General features: G+C 36.2%; 1 protein-coding gene across 1 annotated transcript in view; it reads right to left on the bottom strand.

Annotated features, from left to right (window-relative positions):
* LOC129234664 (kelch-like protein 18) overlaps window positions 1–18,845 on the bottom strand; it is a 72,619-nt gene that overhangs the window by 18,718 nt on the left and 35,056 nt on the right. The window contains exon 6 of the mRNA XM_054868707.1: window positions 13,282–13,504. Within this exon, the coding sequence (XP_054724682.1) occupies window positions 13,282–13,504 (223 nt within the window). The remainder of the gene's footprint in view (window positions 1–13,281; window positions 13,505–18,845) is intronic.

Below are 18,845 nucleotides of genomic sequence, written 5' to 3'. Positions count from 1 at the left end.
ATAACAGAGCTGGAAGCATATGCTATCTCATTGAAGCTGAAAGCGCCTAGATTATTCAATGATGAAAAGTTTAAGCATCTCACAGTTTTTGAAGTAGCCTGGGTGATTTTGAAGAGCAAGATGAAAAAAGTGTTTTCATACATAACTTTGTGTTACTTCAATTATTTTTTAACTATTACAATCAACTCAGCTAGTAGAGAAAGATTTTTTTTATGTCTCAGGAGGTTAGAGAAATATTTTCGAAGCACAAAGGGAGAAAAAAAATACCTTTTCTAATTAGCTGAATTGGCAAAACAGCACGACATTGGGCACTGATAGATTAGTAACACGATTCCCTGCTCTTCCGAATTCCAAAAACCATGCATTATAACCTTTCAAAAAGGTATAAAAACTTTAGTATCGAGATGTTTTGTATGATAACTTTTTAGTCAATGAATCAAAATTTTAATTGTTTCTAAACACTAATTTTATTCATACTAAACTGATTTTATGACAACTTCTTGTTAGCTAATGTGTGTTTGGTTTCGCTTTGGGGTTATACATATTTAAGAAACTCGACCCCCCAAATAAAATGGTGAAATGCCGCCCCTGACGTGAGGGATGCAATCCAAGACCCCCTCGGGCAAGTCGGAATTTCGCACTGTGGAACAACGTATGTTTAGAAATTTTTTATAAGCATACCCAATTATTTCAAACATGTGTTAACACCCCTCAAATTATTTCAAACCATTTCTTAACTATATATTACTGTATGTTTTATAAAGAACTGACTTTTTACTGTATTTTAAAAAAAGCGTTACTATCTAACATGATTACTCTGTTATGAAGCACAAAATCAATGATCAATAAGATACATGTACTGAAACAGTAGGATACTTACAGAAAGAACATTACGGCATTATAATAGCACTGAACAGTAGATATTGTAACTTTAATTATAATTTTAAAAATTATGAAGTTTATGCAGTGTGGGATCACCACTATTTCTAGTCTGGCTTCCATTTTTATGATGTTTGTATTTTGCTCAGACACTACTCTGCGAGTTTCATTATTATAACTAAGTTCTGAACTTTTGCGGATTTCCTATTCTTGAACTTTAATTGTAGGTATCGAAGATTAACTCCTACCTAATTGCCATGCTACCTTTGAGGCACTCTATAATTGTTCAAGCATTGAGAATCTTGACCTTTTCTTGCATTGTCAGAAACTTTGTTTTTAATTTCCACTTTTGCTAACTTTAGATGAAAGTCCTCGTTTGGGAACCATTCTGTTTTATCAACGTTCATAAGAAAGAAAAAACCGTTAAGAATCCGAGCAGTAATTTGTTTAAACTAAAGCAAAGCTTTGTTTAGACTAATACAGTGTGTGAACTTCCACTGTCAGTGATGTTAAAGGGAAGAAAGTCAATTCACGAAACCAATATTTAGTGAGAAGAAGACCATTCTAATGCTCCGCCGCTCCTTTCCAAAAAATTTCATGTTGCAAGCAAGTAATTTGCGTCAGCAATAAAAAATTCATTACTCATGAAAAACTCGCATTATAGCCATTTCAAGCAAGTCGGATCGAGCACACCCATCCGTTGAACCTGTATGGATTGACCCTCTAATTATAGATCGTAAGCCCCTATTGGCAATTTTGGCTCAAAGAAAGGCTTGCAGTTGGAGCTGCTAAACATCTATTGCATTATGCGTTGACTCTGCAATCATTTCAATTTGACATTATTTATCGACAAACTAAAGAACACGGCAATGCAGACTTTCTTTCCCATTTACCTATGGATGCAGAACAATTGGCTATGCATGATGATATTGATATCTTCCAGTTACATCAAATTGAAACGCTGCCGGTGACAGCAAAAGATTTAGTCAAAGAAACGGAAAGGGATGAAGAACTCAGTATGTTATTACGAATCCTGGAAAGTGGAGGTGAACTGAAGGGAAGGGAGATCGAATATAGCCTGCAAGATGGTTGCATAATGTATGGGCAACGTGTATGCATTCCAAAGCTGTATAGAGAAGAATTTTAAATTAACTGCATCATGGACACTTAGGCATAGTCAAAATGAAAGCAATCGTGAAATCATACGTATTTCAGAATTTTTATTGTACTTTATCATATAATTAAGTAGTTTTGTGCTTTTAAGTCTTATTTTTTATTTACTTGCTTTCTTAAAGTGTTTTTCTATTCTTTGAAGCTAAGCCTAAAATGTGCTGATTTCTTGTTGTTAAGCCTGAGTGCTCTGTTAAATGTGTAACTTGTTTATTTTAATTTACTGCTTGTCTTAGGATTTAGTAATATTTGTACCTTTTACAGTGCCCGCCGCTTATTAAAATCACATTCGTTCTGAGGACATTTGATTTTATAAAGGGGCTGATTTTATAAAACGGCACTCATGCACTGAAAAAAATAAAAGGTTTTTAAGTATAAATACTCTAAAAAAGAAATAAATTACAATTAGTTGTATTTTATTTTTAGTCTAGTTGTACTGTATTATTTTAGTTCCATTGCAAAATACAGTTGACATTTTAACTTACATAAGGTACATTTTTTAAATTTCTCAAGGATCTTACAATATTGACTTATTGTTGTTTGAATAAGAGAATTTGAAAGTAAAGATTGAAAAATCCCTAATTTAATTGCAGCATCACACTAACTACATTTAGGAAGCTTGTCATACTAATTCGAGATTTCGAATTAATCTTTCACACTCAAGTCGTCATGACTTGCTAGCTAAAAATTTTAAATCAATTGTAAAAATGAACTGTCAACCCCTGTCGATAGCTGAATGAGCACAAACTTTTCTCCGCACGCACCCCACCTCTTAGCCGTAGGCCTTAGGTTCCACCGCCCGGGGGGTCCGCGTAGCGGGCTCCCCGCACGGCTGGGTGCGGCGGTCGATAGTCGTATCATGCTACGGACGCGCTTGGTGCTTATTGCGCCGGGGAAGGTCCCCGTGCTGGGCGTCAGCCCAACTGGGAGTTTACCCCTTAATGTGTGGGTCTTGCTCACCGTGAGATACGGTATATCTCCCCGTACGAATGAGCACAAACTGATTGACTCAGTGGTGAGTGAGCAAGGCTGCATGTCGAAACAGTTCTGCGAAGTGGAAACAGGCAGCACCAACTAAATATATGGCTCTGAAACAATTCTCTTGAGACTGCTTCATTATTCTTCTTTTTTTTTTCATTCAACTCCCCCCTCCCCCCCCCCCAAAAAAAGTACAACCTTAACTTTTTTTTTTGTTTATGTGGACAATGTTTTAAATCCTTGAAAGAAAAAATAAAATCTTGGTTCTATTCAGAGAAGAATTAACATATACTCTCCAAAAGTTTGATTTTATAAAACGGCGAGGATGATTTTATTAAAGGATAAACCTAACATGTTTTGATATAGAAATCATTCTGTTCTTCCAGATTTGATTCTATAAAGTGGCTGATTTTATAATCCAGTGATTTTATTAGTGGCAGGCACTGTACTTCCAATGCTTTCTAATTCTAATAATTAGCATTAATTCTTCAATTTTGCATTGACTTTTTAAGTGTACCATTTTGAGCTAGAATGGGGGTTATATTCATAATGAAGGAGGTTAAAAGTGGTAAAAGGGACAAGTGGATTTCTCGTGATTTTTGTCAGATGTTCTGCTTGTTTAGGGGAAGGATGAGTCTGAGAAGGATTTCATTTGCACTAAGTGTGTTGAATTCTCAGAAATCAGAATTAGGATGCTTACTTTGGAGGGTGAGTTAGAATTAGCTGTAGGATTGTAGATGGGGTAAACACTCCGGAGGGAAAGGGGGAAGTTAGTAAAAAGGAGGTGGGCATTAGCTGTGTGTTAGATAGTGGGAATATTCCAGAGGTAAAGAGGAAAGTTATTGCTGAGGCGACAGATTGGGAAACAAAGGATATAATTTTAGGAGATTCAATGGTGCGTGAGGTGGGAAACTCAATTGGCAGAGTTAGACATAAGGTGGCTAGATGTTGTTTGTCAGGGGCTCGGGTGAGAGATGTAAATAGGGTTGCTGAAAAGAAGGGGATATTTAATAAAGAGGATGTAGTTACTTTGTGGGTGGGAACTAATGATGTAGGCCATAGTAACAACGATGAGTTTACAAAGGAATGAGATTCCCTGTTGGACAAAGCAACCAACTGTTCAGTTAATGTCCAAGTGGTTGGTTTGCTTCCCAGATATGGAGTGCATAGGAGCTGGTTATTGATATGTGGAGTAAATGTAAATGCGATTGGACTGCTAGGGATGGCCTGCATCTGAGCTCTACAAGGGTCAAAATGGTTAGTGGTTTGGTTTCAGAGGATTCAGAATCAAAAAACTAAGCTGGAATGGAGGGCATGGTTTAAGGAGCAGAATTCGAAAGGGTACTAACTATTGGGATTTTAGTAGAAACCGAAATAGGGTGGTTAATAAGAAAAAAGATTTTAACAGTTGAGATTCAAATAATCGCACAGCATTAAATGAAAGTAAGATGGGCTTACTTAAGGTTTTTTATGCAAATGCTCGTAGTATTAGGAACAAGATGGAAGAATTGAAAAGCATAATAATAGACGAGAGGTTGGATATTATTGGAGTTACCGAGACATGGGCTACCGAAAATGATGATGATTTATTATCTATTGCTGGGAATAATTTGCTTAGACAAGATAGAGTAGGTAAAAGAGGTGGTGGGGTTTTATTTTACGTCAGAGACACTTTAACTTGCAATGAATTGGTAATTAATGATAAACCTAATGAGATTGATATGATTTGGCTGGAGTTGATGAGCAATAAGGGCAAAAAATTACGTAAAGGGAACATTTATAGGCCACCCAACTTAAGCCAGGGTCAAGATGAACAGATGTTTAGTATTATTAATGACATTTCAAGCAAGGGGTCAGTCATCATAATGGGAGATTTTTATTTTCCAGGAACTGATTGGAATAATTTTTGCCATAGTAATAGCAGAGAAGAGGAATTTTTGAAAGTAATTGGTGATTGTTTCTTAGATCAAACTGTAATTCAGGGTACTCGACAGGATGTGATTTTGGATCTAGTTTTCTGCGACATGGAAGGTTCTGTTCAGGGGTTATGTGTAGGGGAACACATTGGAGATAGTGACCACAACAGTATTAGGTTTGGGATTAAATTTGATATGCACATAATAAAGAATTTCAGGTTTGTGCCCAATTTCAGAAATACTGATTTTGTGGCACTTCAGCAGAGTTTGAAAAAGGTTTTTCTTCCAGATTGGACAATAGCAATGTGAATCTTCAGTGGGCAAAGTTTAAGGAAAATCTAGCGAAAACGGTTGGGGACCATGTTCCCTTTAGGAGAAAGGGTGTCAATACTAAAATTTGGCCGATGTGGTTCTCCAGGGAAACCATGGGTGCAAGTATGGTGATGTGTTCAAGACGGAAAATATTTTCAGCCCCCCCCCTCCCCCACCCGCATGCGGGCTTAAGGAAAAATTTGTGTATAAATGTTGTAGATTTTAATAATGCCAGTTTTGGAATCTGCATTTGATTTAAAATTTAATCCTTTAAATTGCAATATTTAAGCGTTTTGGCATCATAATTCCAAAAAGCCTAATATCCGGCAATAAGGGGGGGGGGGTCTGGGGGCTCTTCCCCAGACATTTTTCCAAATTTGAGTCCAAAAAACGCTATGGTAGGCCATTTTGATAAAGTTCCGGGAAAGGAGAGGTTCAGGGACTCTTATATCAATTATTTCAAACTGATAGTCTGAAAATCACAATGTTGGGCAACCTTCAAAAAATATTAGGGAAAGAGGGGGGGAGGCGCTCTGGGCTCTCCCCGAAATTGTAGCTTTAAAAACGAAATTGTATTCCATCTTTCATAACGTTTGTACTCCCTTTTGAATGCACTATTGAAGGGAGGAGTTCAGGAACCCTCCTTCGGCAATATTTCGAAATTGAAGTTCAAAAAGCGCAATTTTAGACGATGTTGGATAATGTTAGGGGTAAAAGCGTTCGCAACTCCCCACCATTAGTTTTTTATCGATCGTAAACATTTTTATTGTAGCAATAAAATCGCTTAGGACATAAGATTTTCACTTTTGCAACATAAATCAGTTCTGATCGGAAAGTCTACCCAATGTAGCGCCAACAAAGCACAAAAGAAGGAAAGGTGTGGGAAGGGTATGGGCGACTAATGATAATGAACTGCACCATCCCCCCCACAGTCTTCATTTGAAAAAGAATTCTTTTATAAGATAGCAGGTGGTGAAATTAGCAATAAAAAAAAGCTTCAGTGAAGTAGATAGATTTTTTGAACAAGGTACCCTTTCCAATATTCATTAATTAAAAAATAATAATAGGGGAACTGAATCCTAACCCCAGGCAGGGTCCCCGAATCGCATCCCTCTTAAGTCACTCAAATATAGCCTAAAGTGGTGCTTTAAATATTTCAGCAACAAAATATTTTCGCTCTGAGTTCACTACAAATGTCCTAAATTTCAATTTTTAAGGCTTCAGTTCCTTTTTTTTTGTAGGAATAGTACCTCCTTTACCTATAAACATGACTTATGACCACCTAAAAAGTTTTAATACTTTTATTTCGGAAACTTTTTGAAAGAATCTTCCAACACCCTTCCCCTTAAGTCATCCAAACATAGCCCAAAACAAAGCTCTAAAAATTTCAGAAATGGAAATATTTCGGGCTGGGGTGCAGAATACCCCCCTCCCCTTCCATTGTGTTTACTAAACGCAGTGTAAGTTTTTGTTTAAGATTTATTTTTCTATTGAGAAAGCAACTCCCCTCCACACATCGCCATAGACAACCCAAAGTTTTAAGATCTCAATTTCGAAAATGTTTCGAGAAAGGCCCCTGAATTCCCTAACTCTTAACTCACTCAAAAATAGCCAAAATAACATTTCAATACTTCAGCACGGAGAAATTTTCTGGGAGAGAACCCCCCCCCCCCCCCCCCCGAACTCCTTCCCCTAAGTTCACTAAATTTGACTTCAATTTGCGGTTTCCACTTTTCATCTCCGAAGATTTAAGAATTTAAATTATAAATTTATTGAGATAAAGGCTTCCAATTCCCTCTTCTTCAGTCTTCCTAAGATTACCTTAAGCTGAGTTTCGAATACTTCAGCTTTGAATATTTTTTGGGGAAGAGGAACCCTGAACCCAAAGACGGTCTAAAGTTGCGCTTTTAAGACTCCAGTTTCGGAATTTCGCCCAAAGAGAGCCCCCTTCCTCCCTCTTGACATTGCCAAAGACAGCCTAAAAGTTCTAAGACTTCAATTACAAACCAGGGGCCGATCCAGCGCCAAATTGGGGTCGCTTTGCGGCCCCTTCACAAAATTCCGCATGGCAAAAGCGGCCCCATTCACAAAATTCCCCATCGCAAAAGCGGCCCCATTCACAAAATTCCGCGTCGTAAAAGCAGCCCCATTCACAAAATTCCGCGACGCAGAAGCGGCCCAATTCACAAAATTCCCTATCGCAAAAGCGGCCCCATTCACAAAATTCCGTGTCGTAAAAGCAGCCCCTTCACAAAAATTCATAAAAAGGCAGCCTCTTCACAATATTTTTTAACCGCAAATGTGTACGCACCTACGCGGGAGCCTCTTCCACCTTCCCCCATCTTATCTTTTTGCTTGCTGCGTGAGGTGTTTTTGCTTGAGAGCATCAGAGGGGGGACGGGAGAGGGACACTTGTGATTGGTAGCTTGTTTTCAGGAAAATCTTAAATTTTACTTTGATTACGCAATATATATTTAGTATTAATTTGTGTTGAGTTTCAAAATCCAATTCTAAAATAACTTTACTTAAAATAAAATTATTTTACATGCTGTTTTTATATTTTTATTTGTTTGGAAGATCTTAATTTCCTTACATCGGCCATGGTAAACGAATTTTTCGCATTTTTAATGTTTACTGTACCTTGTTAAGAGGCAAACAAATAAAATTTCTTATATATTTATTAACATCATTAACTTGCAAAGTTTTAAACGAAATACCTACTCTGTAAGAACGTCAAAAGTCAAAAAATTAAACGCTGAATGCTGGTGCAGTATTATTTTGGGTTTTAATTACTTTTTAGTTTTTCAAACACATACATGGAATCTTTAATGAGTCTTTCACTTCTGTGTTAAGAAATACGTGATATCTTTGAGTCTGTTCATATTGTATTTATTAGGAGTTATCATTACGTTCAGCAGCATGTGCAATTTTATTGCTCTTAAAGTATTTGAGAGAGGCAAACAGGAAATCTGTTGTGAGACTTTCACCTTAAGAAAGTGTGCCTTGCATATGTATATTTGTAAAAAGCAATAAATGTAATGTATGTGTCAAATTACAAATAAAATGTTAAGGGTCTTACTTCCCCCCTCCACCAGCGCATTTTCTCTTGACAGCTTTCAGGTATTCTTCAAGAACTTGCAATCACCCCTGAAACCTGTCTAGGGCTTTTCTATAACGATACGACAGCTAAAAATGCTTTAATATAATCTTCTCCAAGAAAAAAATCACGAGAAGGTCTTTTTTACAAAAATAAAGAAAATTCACAAAAATATTTTGCTTTTTCACAAAAATAAGGAAATTTCACAAAAATATTTTGCTTTTTCACAAAATGGGGACCCAAAAAATAAAACCTGGATCGCCCCTGCAAACACTTTCCGGGAGAGGGTCCCAAATGCCCTTTCACTTAAGTCATTTAAGTATAGCCTCAAATAGTTTTAATACATCAGCTACAAAACATTTTCATGTTAGAACACCAAAACCTTATATCATAAATTCACCAAAAATTGCCTAAATTAGTGTTTTTAAGACTCCAGTTTGATTTTTTTTTTAAAACTTCCCCCTCCCCACTTTTACATCATTAAAGAGAGCCTAAAACTTTTTGACTTTTAAATTTTTAAGAGTTTTGCAGAGGAGAAATATCGAACCACTCCGAGCTTCAAAAATGGTTTTCAATTCATTTTCGATATTTTATGCTGGAGTCCTTGAGTAGCCCCCCCCCCCTCTCAGATTGTCCAAAATATAAACGTTTTAAGACCTCAGTATCGTGGGGTCAATTTGCAGACTTACCCTCTTTGCAAGAGCAGCGTTTTTTTCACAAACTGGTGCTGCCTTTATTTTTCTCCTTTCCTTTCTCTCCCCCTCCCCATATTTCTATTCTAGCGAGTATTAGATTCAATGACATTGGAATTTAGTGATTCCTCAAGTCTTTGTCAAAAATGCAGGAACGGTAGCCCATCGGTGTTTCCAATCAGCTTGAAATTTTTCCTCGATTATTTCCAAAATTCCCAATTTCATTAAAGTATAAAAAATCCCTGAGTTCCCGTTTTACCTGGTATGTGGATGCCCTTTTGCTGTGGCGAAAACATTTTATCTAGTCAGCAATCACTCTCATTCGGTGGTTCAGATTCAACTCTTAAGACATTTTAAGAGCATACATAGCTTTCATAAATGCGTGTAAAGTTTGCAAAAAAAAAACGAAAAGATGATCGAAAATAGCATAAGAAAAGGCTAAGTTTTCAATTAGAGCCGATTATGTCGAAAAATCAGGAAGAATAGCGAGCAACTCCTCGGTCTGCAAAGCAGAGTTTGAAATAACACAGCTATACCTAAAAAAAGACAAACGGCGCGAGTCGAAAAGTCACTCCTCCAAAAGCACATTGCAAACAAAACAAGCCCATGGCGGAAAACCGAGAGAATGTCGATGTAAATTCGTGGTTATGAATGGTCCAGTAATATAGTAAAGCATATTTTTCAAACACTCAAATTTTCTTTTTTAAGTAAAAACTTAAAGAAAGTCAGCGAATTTATTTCCGTCCCGACCTCCGTCTCAAAAATTTTGTCCAAGACAGAAATCCGTCCTGAGACGGAAGGTCTTGCACCCATGAGGGAAACTAAAGATGCTCTAAATTACAAGCAAGCTGCTTTTCATAGGTTTAAAGAAACTGGTCACAGTGCAGATAGGCTCCAATATTGTAAGGCAAGGCGTAAATTTAAGTATTTGGTATGGATTCAGAAAAGAGAGTTGGAGCAAAGACTGGCAGATAACATAAACAGGAATCCCAAGAGGTTTTTTGCCTACGCTAATTCGGGGAAAGTTCGAAATAGTTATATTGGGCCACTGGTTGATGAGCACGGAATTTTAATTCAGGACAATAGTGATATTGCTAATGTTCTTAATAACTTTTTTTCGAGGGTTTTTAACGATAACTGTATCTCAACAGTTAACATCAACAAGACACAAGCTATAGTACAGCTTGAGGACTTTGTATTTTCCAGGGATGACGTTTTACTTCATTTGAAAAAAATTAAAGAGACTAAGGATCCAGGCTAAGGATCAAATAATATTTATCCAAAAAATTTAGTTGAATATGCGGAGGAATTAGCAGATGTAATTGTAAATATTTTCAATGCGTCTTATAACTCGGGGACAATGCCAGAGGACTGGAAGCTGGCCAACATTACACTGCTCTTCAAGAAAGGGTCTAAAGGGAGTGCAGGAAATTATAGACCTGTGAGTCTAATTTCAGTGGTTTGCAAAATTTTTGAAACATTGATAAAAATTAAGATAGTAAATTTTTTAGAGACTAATAATCTATTGACTAGTTTTCAGTACGATTTCAGGAAAGGTAAATCTTGTGCAACTAATTTATTTCATTTCTATGACAAAGTTACCATGGCTTTGGATAATGAGAAGCCTGTAGTTGTTTACATTGATTTTCAAAAAGCTTTCGACAAGGTACCGCATGTTGCTCTACTTAGCAAATTAGCTGAAATAGGAATAGGAGGGAAACTTTCGTTTGAGTAAAAAACTAGCTGACTGAAAAGAAACAAAGGGTAGTTGCAAGGGGAAATTATTCTAATTGGAGTGAAGTTTTAAGCGGGGTTCCTCAAGGATCAGTGTTAGGGCCTGTTTTGTTCATTGTTTTTATGAACGATATTTATAAAAATATTTCTGGGAACATGAATTGTTTTGCTGATGATGTCAAAGTTATGGGGAGTGTAGAAAATGAAGAACAAGCAAATCAGGTGCAAGAGGATCTAGATCATATTACGGAGTGGGCTGATAAATGGGGTATGGCTGTTAATGTTGGGAAATGTCAAGTGCTACATTTAGGGAATGAAAATAAGTGTACAAGTTATTATTTGCAAGGTTCAGTCATTAGTCAGGCAGAAAAAGTTACTGATCGGGGCGTCTTAATAAGTCAGGATTTAAAGTTCAGCCAACAGTGCAGCGTAGCTAGTAACAAAGCCAATAGGATGCTTAGGTTTATCAATAGATCTATTTCAAACAAATCTAAAGTTCTTCTGCCCTTATATAGAAGTTTGCTAAGATCTCATTTGGAGTATGCTGTTCAGTTTTGGTCTCCTTATTTTAAGAAAGATATTAATGTATTGGGAAGGATTCAAAGGCGGGCTACAAGGCTAATAAATGGTCTTTCTCACTTAGACTATGATTCCAGGCTTAGAAGGCTAAAAATGTACAGTCTTGAGCAAAGAAGAGAACGAGGGGACATGATTCAGTTGTTTAAATTTATTAAAATGAAAGATGTTACGGGGCTGAAGTTTAGCACTGAAAACAGGACAATGAGTCATTGTTTTAAGCTATTTAAATCTCAGGCTAACATGGATATTAGGAAAAAATATTTTTATAGCAGGGTAGTGGAACCATGGAACAGCTTACCGGAAGAGTTGGTAATGAGGAAGGAAGTAGATAGTTTTGAGAGGGCCATTGATCTTCACTGGGGATTGTAAATTGACTAGGACCAGTCTAGCTGGGCCCAGAGCTTGTTGCTGGTTGTCACTTTTGTATTTGTATTCTGGCAGGGAATAGACAAGGACATTGAAAGAGTTGCGAAAAAGTATGTAGACTGTGCAGTCAACAAAATTGATCCTCCTAAAGTAAAAGTACAACATTGGGAGTATCCTAGGGCCCCAATGGATAGAATTCATGTTGATTTCCCAGGACCTATATTTGAACACATGTTTTTAATAATAGTTGATGCACACTCAAAATCGCTAGAAGTTATACCCCATGAGAACTAGCACGACGTTCAAAACTGTCGAATGCTTTCGAGATTTCTTTGCTCCCTTTGGATTGCCAATCATGTTGGTAAGTAACAATGGTACACAATTTATGGCACAAGGAATTTCAGGCATTTCCGAAAATTAATAGCATAAAACACAAACCCACAGCACTGTTCAAACCATCTAGTAACAGTCAAGGCGAAAGGTATGTGTTTACAGTAAACAGTCTCAGAGAATTATGAAAAATTATCCTGGAACTCTTAGACAAAAGCTGAGTACCTTCCTTATGCAACATAGGAAGGCCCCCAACATGTCGACATTACAAAGTCCTGCTATGCTTATGATGAAGAGAGAAATTTCTTAAAAGGATGGACCTGGTTAGACCAGATCTGAAGAGCAGAGTAGAGGAAAGAGTTTGTAAGGAAACTTATGAGTTTTCAGATAGAGGATTCAATGTAAGAGATAAGGTTGCAGTTAGAAACTATCGTCAAGGTGATAAAAGATGGCAATTTGGAACTGTGAAAAGCAAAGACGGCCAACTACACTACACAGTAGATGTGAATGGTCAACTCTGGCGACGTCGCATCAACCAGATGTGTGACGGGGGAGACACTGAAGACATCGACTAGGTGCGCCGACCTACCTTTCGGGAAAGATCCAGTGAGGTATGTCCCGAAAGAGGTCCAGCTGACAACGACAACAGCAATCTCCAAGGAGACCAGTTCATGCCTTCGGAGACGACTGATGTCCAGTCAGGATCTCCAGCCGCCAGACCAATACCAGTTACCAAGATGCCAGGAAAGTCAGCAGCTGCACCTGTTCCACTTCGGCGTTCCACCCGCACGAGGAAAGCATCATTTAGACTGGGCTACTAAAGATTAAAAAGGGAGGAATGTGGTGTATCGAACTAATCGAACTCTGCTACCATAATCTTAGTGACGTCAGAGTCTTTGAGCCCATTGAGAAAAACATTCTCTTAGAACAAGGCAGATCGAAACGAATTCCGGAGATGTGCGCATTGGCGACACACTCTGCCTTGTATAGAGCATTATGTATATGGTTATTGTAGTAATTAGAATAGTAAAGTCTAGTATTACAATGTCTGAATGATCAATAACTCATTACATGTCCCAGCGAGCATATGTTCCACAAAATGAACCATAACAAGAGCCTCATTAAGTTTTTAATGGAAAATTTGATCTTATCTCTGGCATTAAAGAGAAAAAAAAAATCTTTCAACTACTTTGCAACTTTTGTTAATATGGATTAACAATTTATATACCTTCTTTTGCAGTTCATGCATGAAGCAGTTGTCCAGGTACGAGCTTCTGGATCATATACTTCTACTGTACTGAGTCTTTCTGTACCATTGTAGCCACCAATAGCATACAGTTTATTATGCATTACTGCTACTCCCACTCTGCTTCTCAACATAGTCATGGCCTCAGCTAGCTGCCACCGGCCAACTTTTGGATCATAAACTTCTACAGTACTTAAAGAATCCCCTAAAAATATTTTATCTATGAAACTTTTTGAAGATAAAATCAATAAAGCAATGACATATGATTCAACTATAATACATTTAAAGTTGAATAGAAACCAAATATTTTGGTTTTTGTATCTTCCACTCATAACACTAAGCATAGAACTAACTAATCAGTGCTGTAGTTGGGAAAAGCTATTTGGAGGAACTCACCTTGGAGTTAGGGATGTACTCACCAATTCACATTTGGGTCATTCCATAACAAGTGATCCAAAGTTTTTTCCCTCACCCTTTTGTATTTCTTTGAAATTTGGCTCATCGGTTGCACCCTTTGAGGTAATCAAAAGTCCAAATTTTTAGATTTTTATCTCTATTATTTTTTTATTTATGACACTTTGATTTTTCGAAAAACCCTCTTTTTTTCACGGATGCTTGAACATAAAATGGACGATAACTCAGCACCAAATATAGATAGAAAGATTTGGTAAAAAGCTTTTTAAAGTACATTAGTTGCTGTTTAATAGAATATGCAACATGACTAATTTCAAAAAAAAATTAATTTTAAAAAAATGAAATTTAAATTTTTCAGAAAAGGTATAATGAATTTTTTAAAAAAAATTCTCAAAAATTTGTGTGTATTTTATCTTTATTTGTGCAAATTTTCAAGTTGGGATCTCAATGGGATCATATTTTTATGAATTTTTAAATAAAATTTGACATATGAAATAATGACATTTTTCAGGTTCTAACTAGTTAAATATGGGGTTCTCTTACTGGGTATGGTCTAGTAAGTAGTAATTGATCATGACTATGCTTGAAATGAGCTGACATGAATTTGTGAATTAGTAACCCCCCCCCTCCGCCACACAACCACATTTTACCTTTTTTTTTTTTCAGAACAGTATTCAAAAAAAAAAAAAAAAAGCTGGCACGTAAGAGTTATAACCATAATAAACTGGGACGCACGCTGCTAAACATCAGTAGTGACTAAAGCTTATAAATGGGGGGGGGGGGGGGTTCATAAAAACTAAAATTCATAAAATCTTTAACATACAAATAGAACCACTCATTTACAGCTTTTTCTTTCGGAAACTGGGACGGTAGGGGGGGAGGAGAAGGGGGGAGGCAATCTGGAATGAAACTTAACAACATGGAAGGTTATGCTCAAACTAGCAAAATTTGTTTGATCTATAACTGCTTTTAATTTATGTATAAATAGATCTCGCTGCATTGCTCTCTTTTACGACTGAAATTAAAACAAAGCTAGCATTAAAGAAAAGAAAAAAACAGCTGCACTCCGAATGTTGTAGAAAGACATTTAGTTTTATGTGACAGACATATGATCTGATACTTAGATTTATTTTTAGTTTAGTGTGAAAAGAATGAAACAACACGGGGGGAACACTCCTATTTTGCTATGATCTTGTGGCAAACTATTTCTTTCCTCCCTCCACTATTGAAAGTTGGTGCAGGGGTAAGGGATGAAATGAATCATAACTTTCCTTATCAGATAGTGAATTAATCAAGTACACTTTGTGAAGTTCGGATTGAAAAAGAAACACTTGGTCTGAAAAAAAAAACATCAGGTGAGGCGTGATACTTGTATAGTGTTAATCGTATGTGTCGATGAGTGGGGGGGGGGGGGGGGTAATGTACTTCGTCTTGCTTTAAAGAAGAACATTTGCTAGCTTTTAATATGTTTTCTATTCATTTTGTTTTATTTTATTCATTTATTTATTTTTTACATTTTGAAAATAGTTTTGAAAAAAAATAATAAAAGTGGTGGTCCGGGAGGGAGGGGAGCTTTTCTTGTTTTAAAGAAGAATATTTACCAATTTTTAATAAGTTTACTATTTATTTTGGTTATTTATTTATTTTTACATTATGAAAAGTTTTGAAAAAAAAAAGACAAAAAGTGATTGTGTGGCGGAGGGGGGGGGGGGGGGTACTAATCTACAAATTCATGTCAGCTCATTTCAAGCATAGTTATGATCAATTATTACTTACTAGACCATCCCCAGTAAGAGAACCCCATATTTAACTAGTTAGAACCTGAAAAATGTCATCATTTCATAAGTCACATTTTATTTAAAAATTCATAAAAATATGATCCCATTGAGATCCCAACTTGAAAATTTGCACAAATAAAGATAAAATACACACAAATTTTTGAGAATTTTTAAAAAAAAAATTCATTATACCTTTTCTGAGAAATTTAAATTTAAAAATTAAATTTTATTTTTTAAAAATTAAAATTTTTCTGAAAATAGTCATGTTGCATATCCTATTAAACAGCAACTAATGTACTTTAAAATGCTTTTTACCAAATCTTTCTATCTATATTTGGTGCTGAGTTATCGTCCATTTTATGTTCAAGCATCCACGAAAAAAAGAGGGGTTTTCGAAAAATCAAAGTGTCATAAATAAAAAAATAATAGAGATAAAAATCTAAAAATTTGGAATTTTGATTACCTCAAAGGGTACAACCAATGAGCCAAATTTCAAAGAAATACAAAAGGGTGAGGGAAAAAATTTCCCAAATTTTGGATCACTTGACATGGAATGACCCATTTACATTTGAGGCAGTGAAAAGCCAAGGGGTGTAAGTGTCAAAATAAAAATTTGGAGATAACCAGTATAAATCCTCGCCTCAGAGCAACAGTAAGATATCTAATCCCAGAAATAATACTAAGATGTCTTACTGTTGCTCTGAGGCGACAAAATGGTAGGTGAACCTCTCCTCTGTCTTGGGGCAAGAGATAGTACTAGTAGCCCTGGTAGGTGCTGCTATACAGCGTGATTTAGAAAAACTTTTCAATGAAAGCTTATCAAGAACCACAACTTCAAACGTGTTTTACTCAAAATTTGAAAATGTCCACTTACGTCTTTTTGCTTCTAATTTTCTTGCTTCTTTCTTCTAATTCACTTGCATTATTTTTACAATAAAAATCAAATATTTTGGGAGAAAACTCCCCCTCTCTCTTCCCCTCCACTCTTCCTACAGCATTGTTACAGCTGATCCATTGAAAGAAGTTGAAACAAAATGTACATAATCCTAGCAGTTCTGTGAAAAGTTTAAAATCATACTCAGAGTTGAAAAAGAGCTAGTTCATGTTCATTTTTTAGCAACCAATTGCTCATTAATAAATGATGACAGAAAAGGGTGCAAGCACTAAAATAATAACAATAATAATATAAAACCAACAAAACAGATAACAGGAAAATTACATTCTTTTATAACAGAATTTTTTTCAAATGAACCAAAAAAATTTTTTTTGTCACACCTCCAAAATTTAGCACAAGATTCCAGAAAAGCTAGTAATTTCTAAACAAAAATAAGGTGTTGGTGTAGGAATTCGAAAAAAAGGGCATAATTTTGATAAAATTTTAGGACATATTTAGGACAATAAAAATGAATCAAGTATCAACAGCTATTTTAAGATGCTTCCTTTTTTTTTTCATTTCATTATAAACCCTTCTTCCCTAATACCTAAAAAAACAAAAAAAGAAAGTTTTGTAAGAGATATCCTCAGATGAAAATCAATAGTTTTTCATACATTTGTTTTGTCGCAAAATATATGTGGTTTCTTGTCTTGGTCTTTTCATTTGTTCAAATTTTTTTTTTTTTAATGTTGAAGTGATACACACCAAGACACACACACACAAAAAAAACAAAAAAACCATAAATTTATACTTAGGAATACATAGATTCAGACTAACAAAAACTATTCTGCCATAGGCAGCAATTGCAAATTTTTCCCTGAGTTTTTGTTATTTTTTCAAAATTCCTTGATATTTCCCTGAGGGATAAAGTATCCTGACTTTTCCCTGATCTGTCGCCACCCTGTAATTGTTTTGACAGCTATGTTCATTACTTCAGCTACTTTCAAGTGTTTCCTTCACAAGGCTTGCAGATGGATAATGCAGTGAAAAAACATGGGTTGAACTCCTCCAACTGTTTTTACAAAACTGGAAATGTTTCCAACAACTCCAATTTTGAGACCACACATATTTATCTCACCATCTGTAGCAACACCTTTCAGGTGTTTAAAATCCAGCCTAAGGTTAGAAATGGTTTCACGTATCTTTCTAAAAATTTTGTCTCCGGTCACACTACTCTCCAGTAAATGCCCAATGCCAGGGGACTTCTAGGAGAATGTGGTGCGGAGAAAAGAGATTTGTTCTTGGAAAGAGCAAAAAGAGAGATGGGTGCTGCACTGGCAGTTAACGGTAAAAACTGATTAAACGAGCTGATGTGTGCATCACATGACTTCCTTTTACTCCAATTTAATGATAATAGTGCCTCGGAGTATGCAAAGAAACACTTTAAATATTTTCACCCCAAGTTTGTTGCGAATCAAAGCAAAGAAAACATTTTATACAGATAAATTTTCCCAATATTGGAAGTTTTAATGTGATTCAATGGTAAAGTCTTTAAATACGGCCAAATTGAAACCAGATTTAAAAAAAAAAACGCCAAATTTGTCATCAAGTTAGGGACAAAACTTGGCGGTATATTGCCAAATGTTTGCCAAATTATAACACCACTTGAGTTTGCATTGAAATTAACAATGATTTTACCCCAAAAAGGTGTAATAGACCCCTTTGGAACATCCAAATGCAACCAAAAAGGGAGCTGAACAACTAGATTTCACAAGGAGTCTACATACCAAATTTCAACTTTCTAGGGCATACCGTTTTTGAGTTATGCGAGATACAATACACACATACATACGGACTTCACGAGAAAACGTTGTAATTAATTCGAGGTTTGTCAAAATGGATACCTCGGGTGTCTATACTTTCTGTTGTTGTTTACAATCCTTCATTGATCCAGCAGCAGCTAGATCAGATTCATGATGCCATGAACCCTAGCGAAGTCAAGCACCAGTAGTGGGCTAGCACAGACATCTGCCAGAGTAAACCCCAAACAAACGAGTCCCGCGGTCGGCAGGACCGCGGGACTCGTTTTCGACGGCGTGTGGTCGGGTTGAAAAAAACTCAATATTCTTTCAGGGGCGAGCAAAATGGAAATTAAGGCCGATTTTTCAATGAAAATTTTTTCTTGAATACAATACTTCCTTTTTTGTAAAAGGAAGTAAAAATGATTAAAATAAATTGTAAAAAGATTTTAAATAATTATTGGAAAAAAAAATAATGCCTCAATTATATTTCCAACGAGACTGTCTCTGTTCCGAAAGAAATAAAAAAAGTTTGTAGGCTTCCCGCGGGCCGGACAAAATTTGTTCGCGCTCCGCATCCGGCCCGCGGGCTGTAGGTTTGAGAGCCCTGATCTAGATAATGCAGAATGAAGTGAACAACTTTTCTCAAGAAGTCAAGCACAACCGTTAGCTAGAAATTTT

The sequence above is a fragment of the Uloborus diversus genome, chromosome 1, assembly GCF_026930045.1.
Source record: "Uloborus diversus isolate 005 chromosome 1, Udiv.v.3.1, whole genome shotgun sequence".
In the NCBI taxonomy this organism is placed as follows: Eukaryota; Metazoa; Arthropoda; class Arachnida; order Araneae; family Uloboridae; genus Uloborus; species Uloborus diversus.
This window is presented reverse-complemented; position numbering and strand designations above follow the sequence as displayed.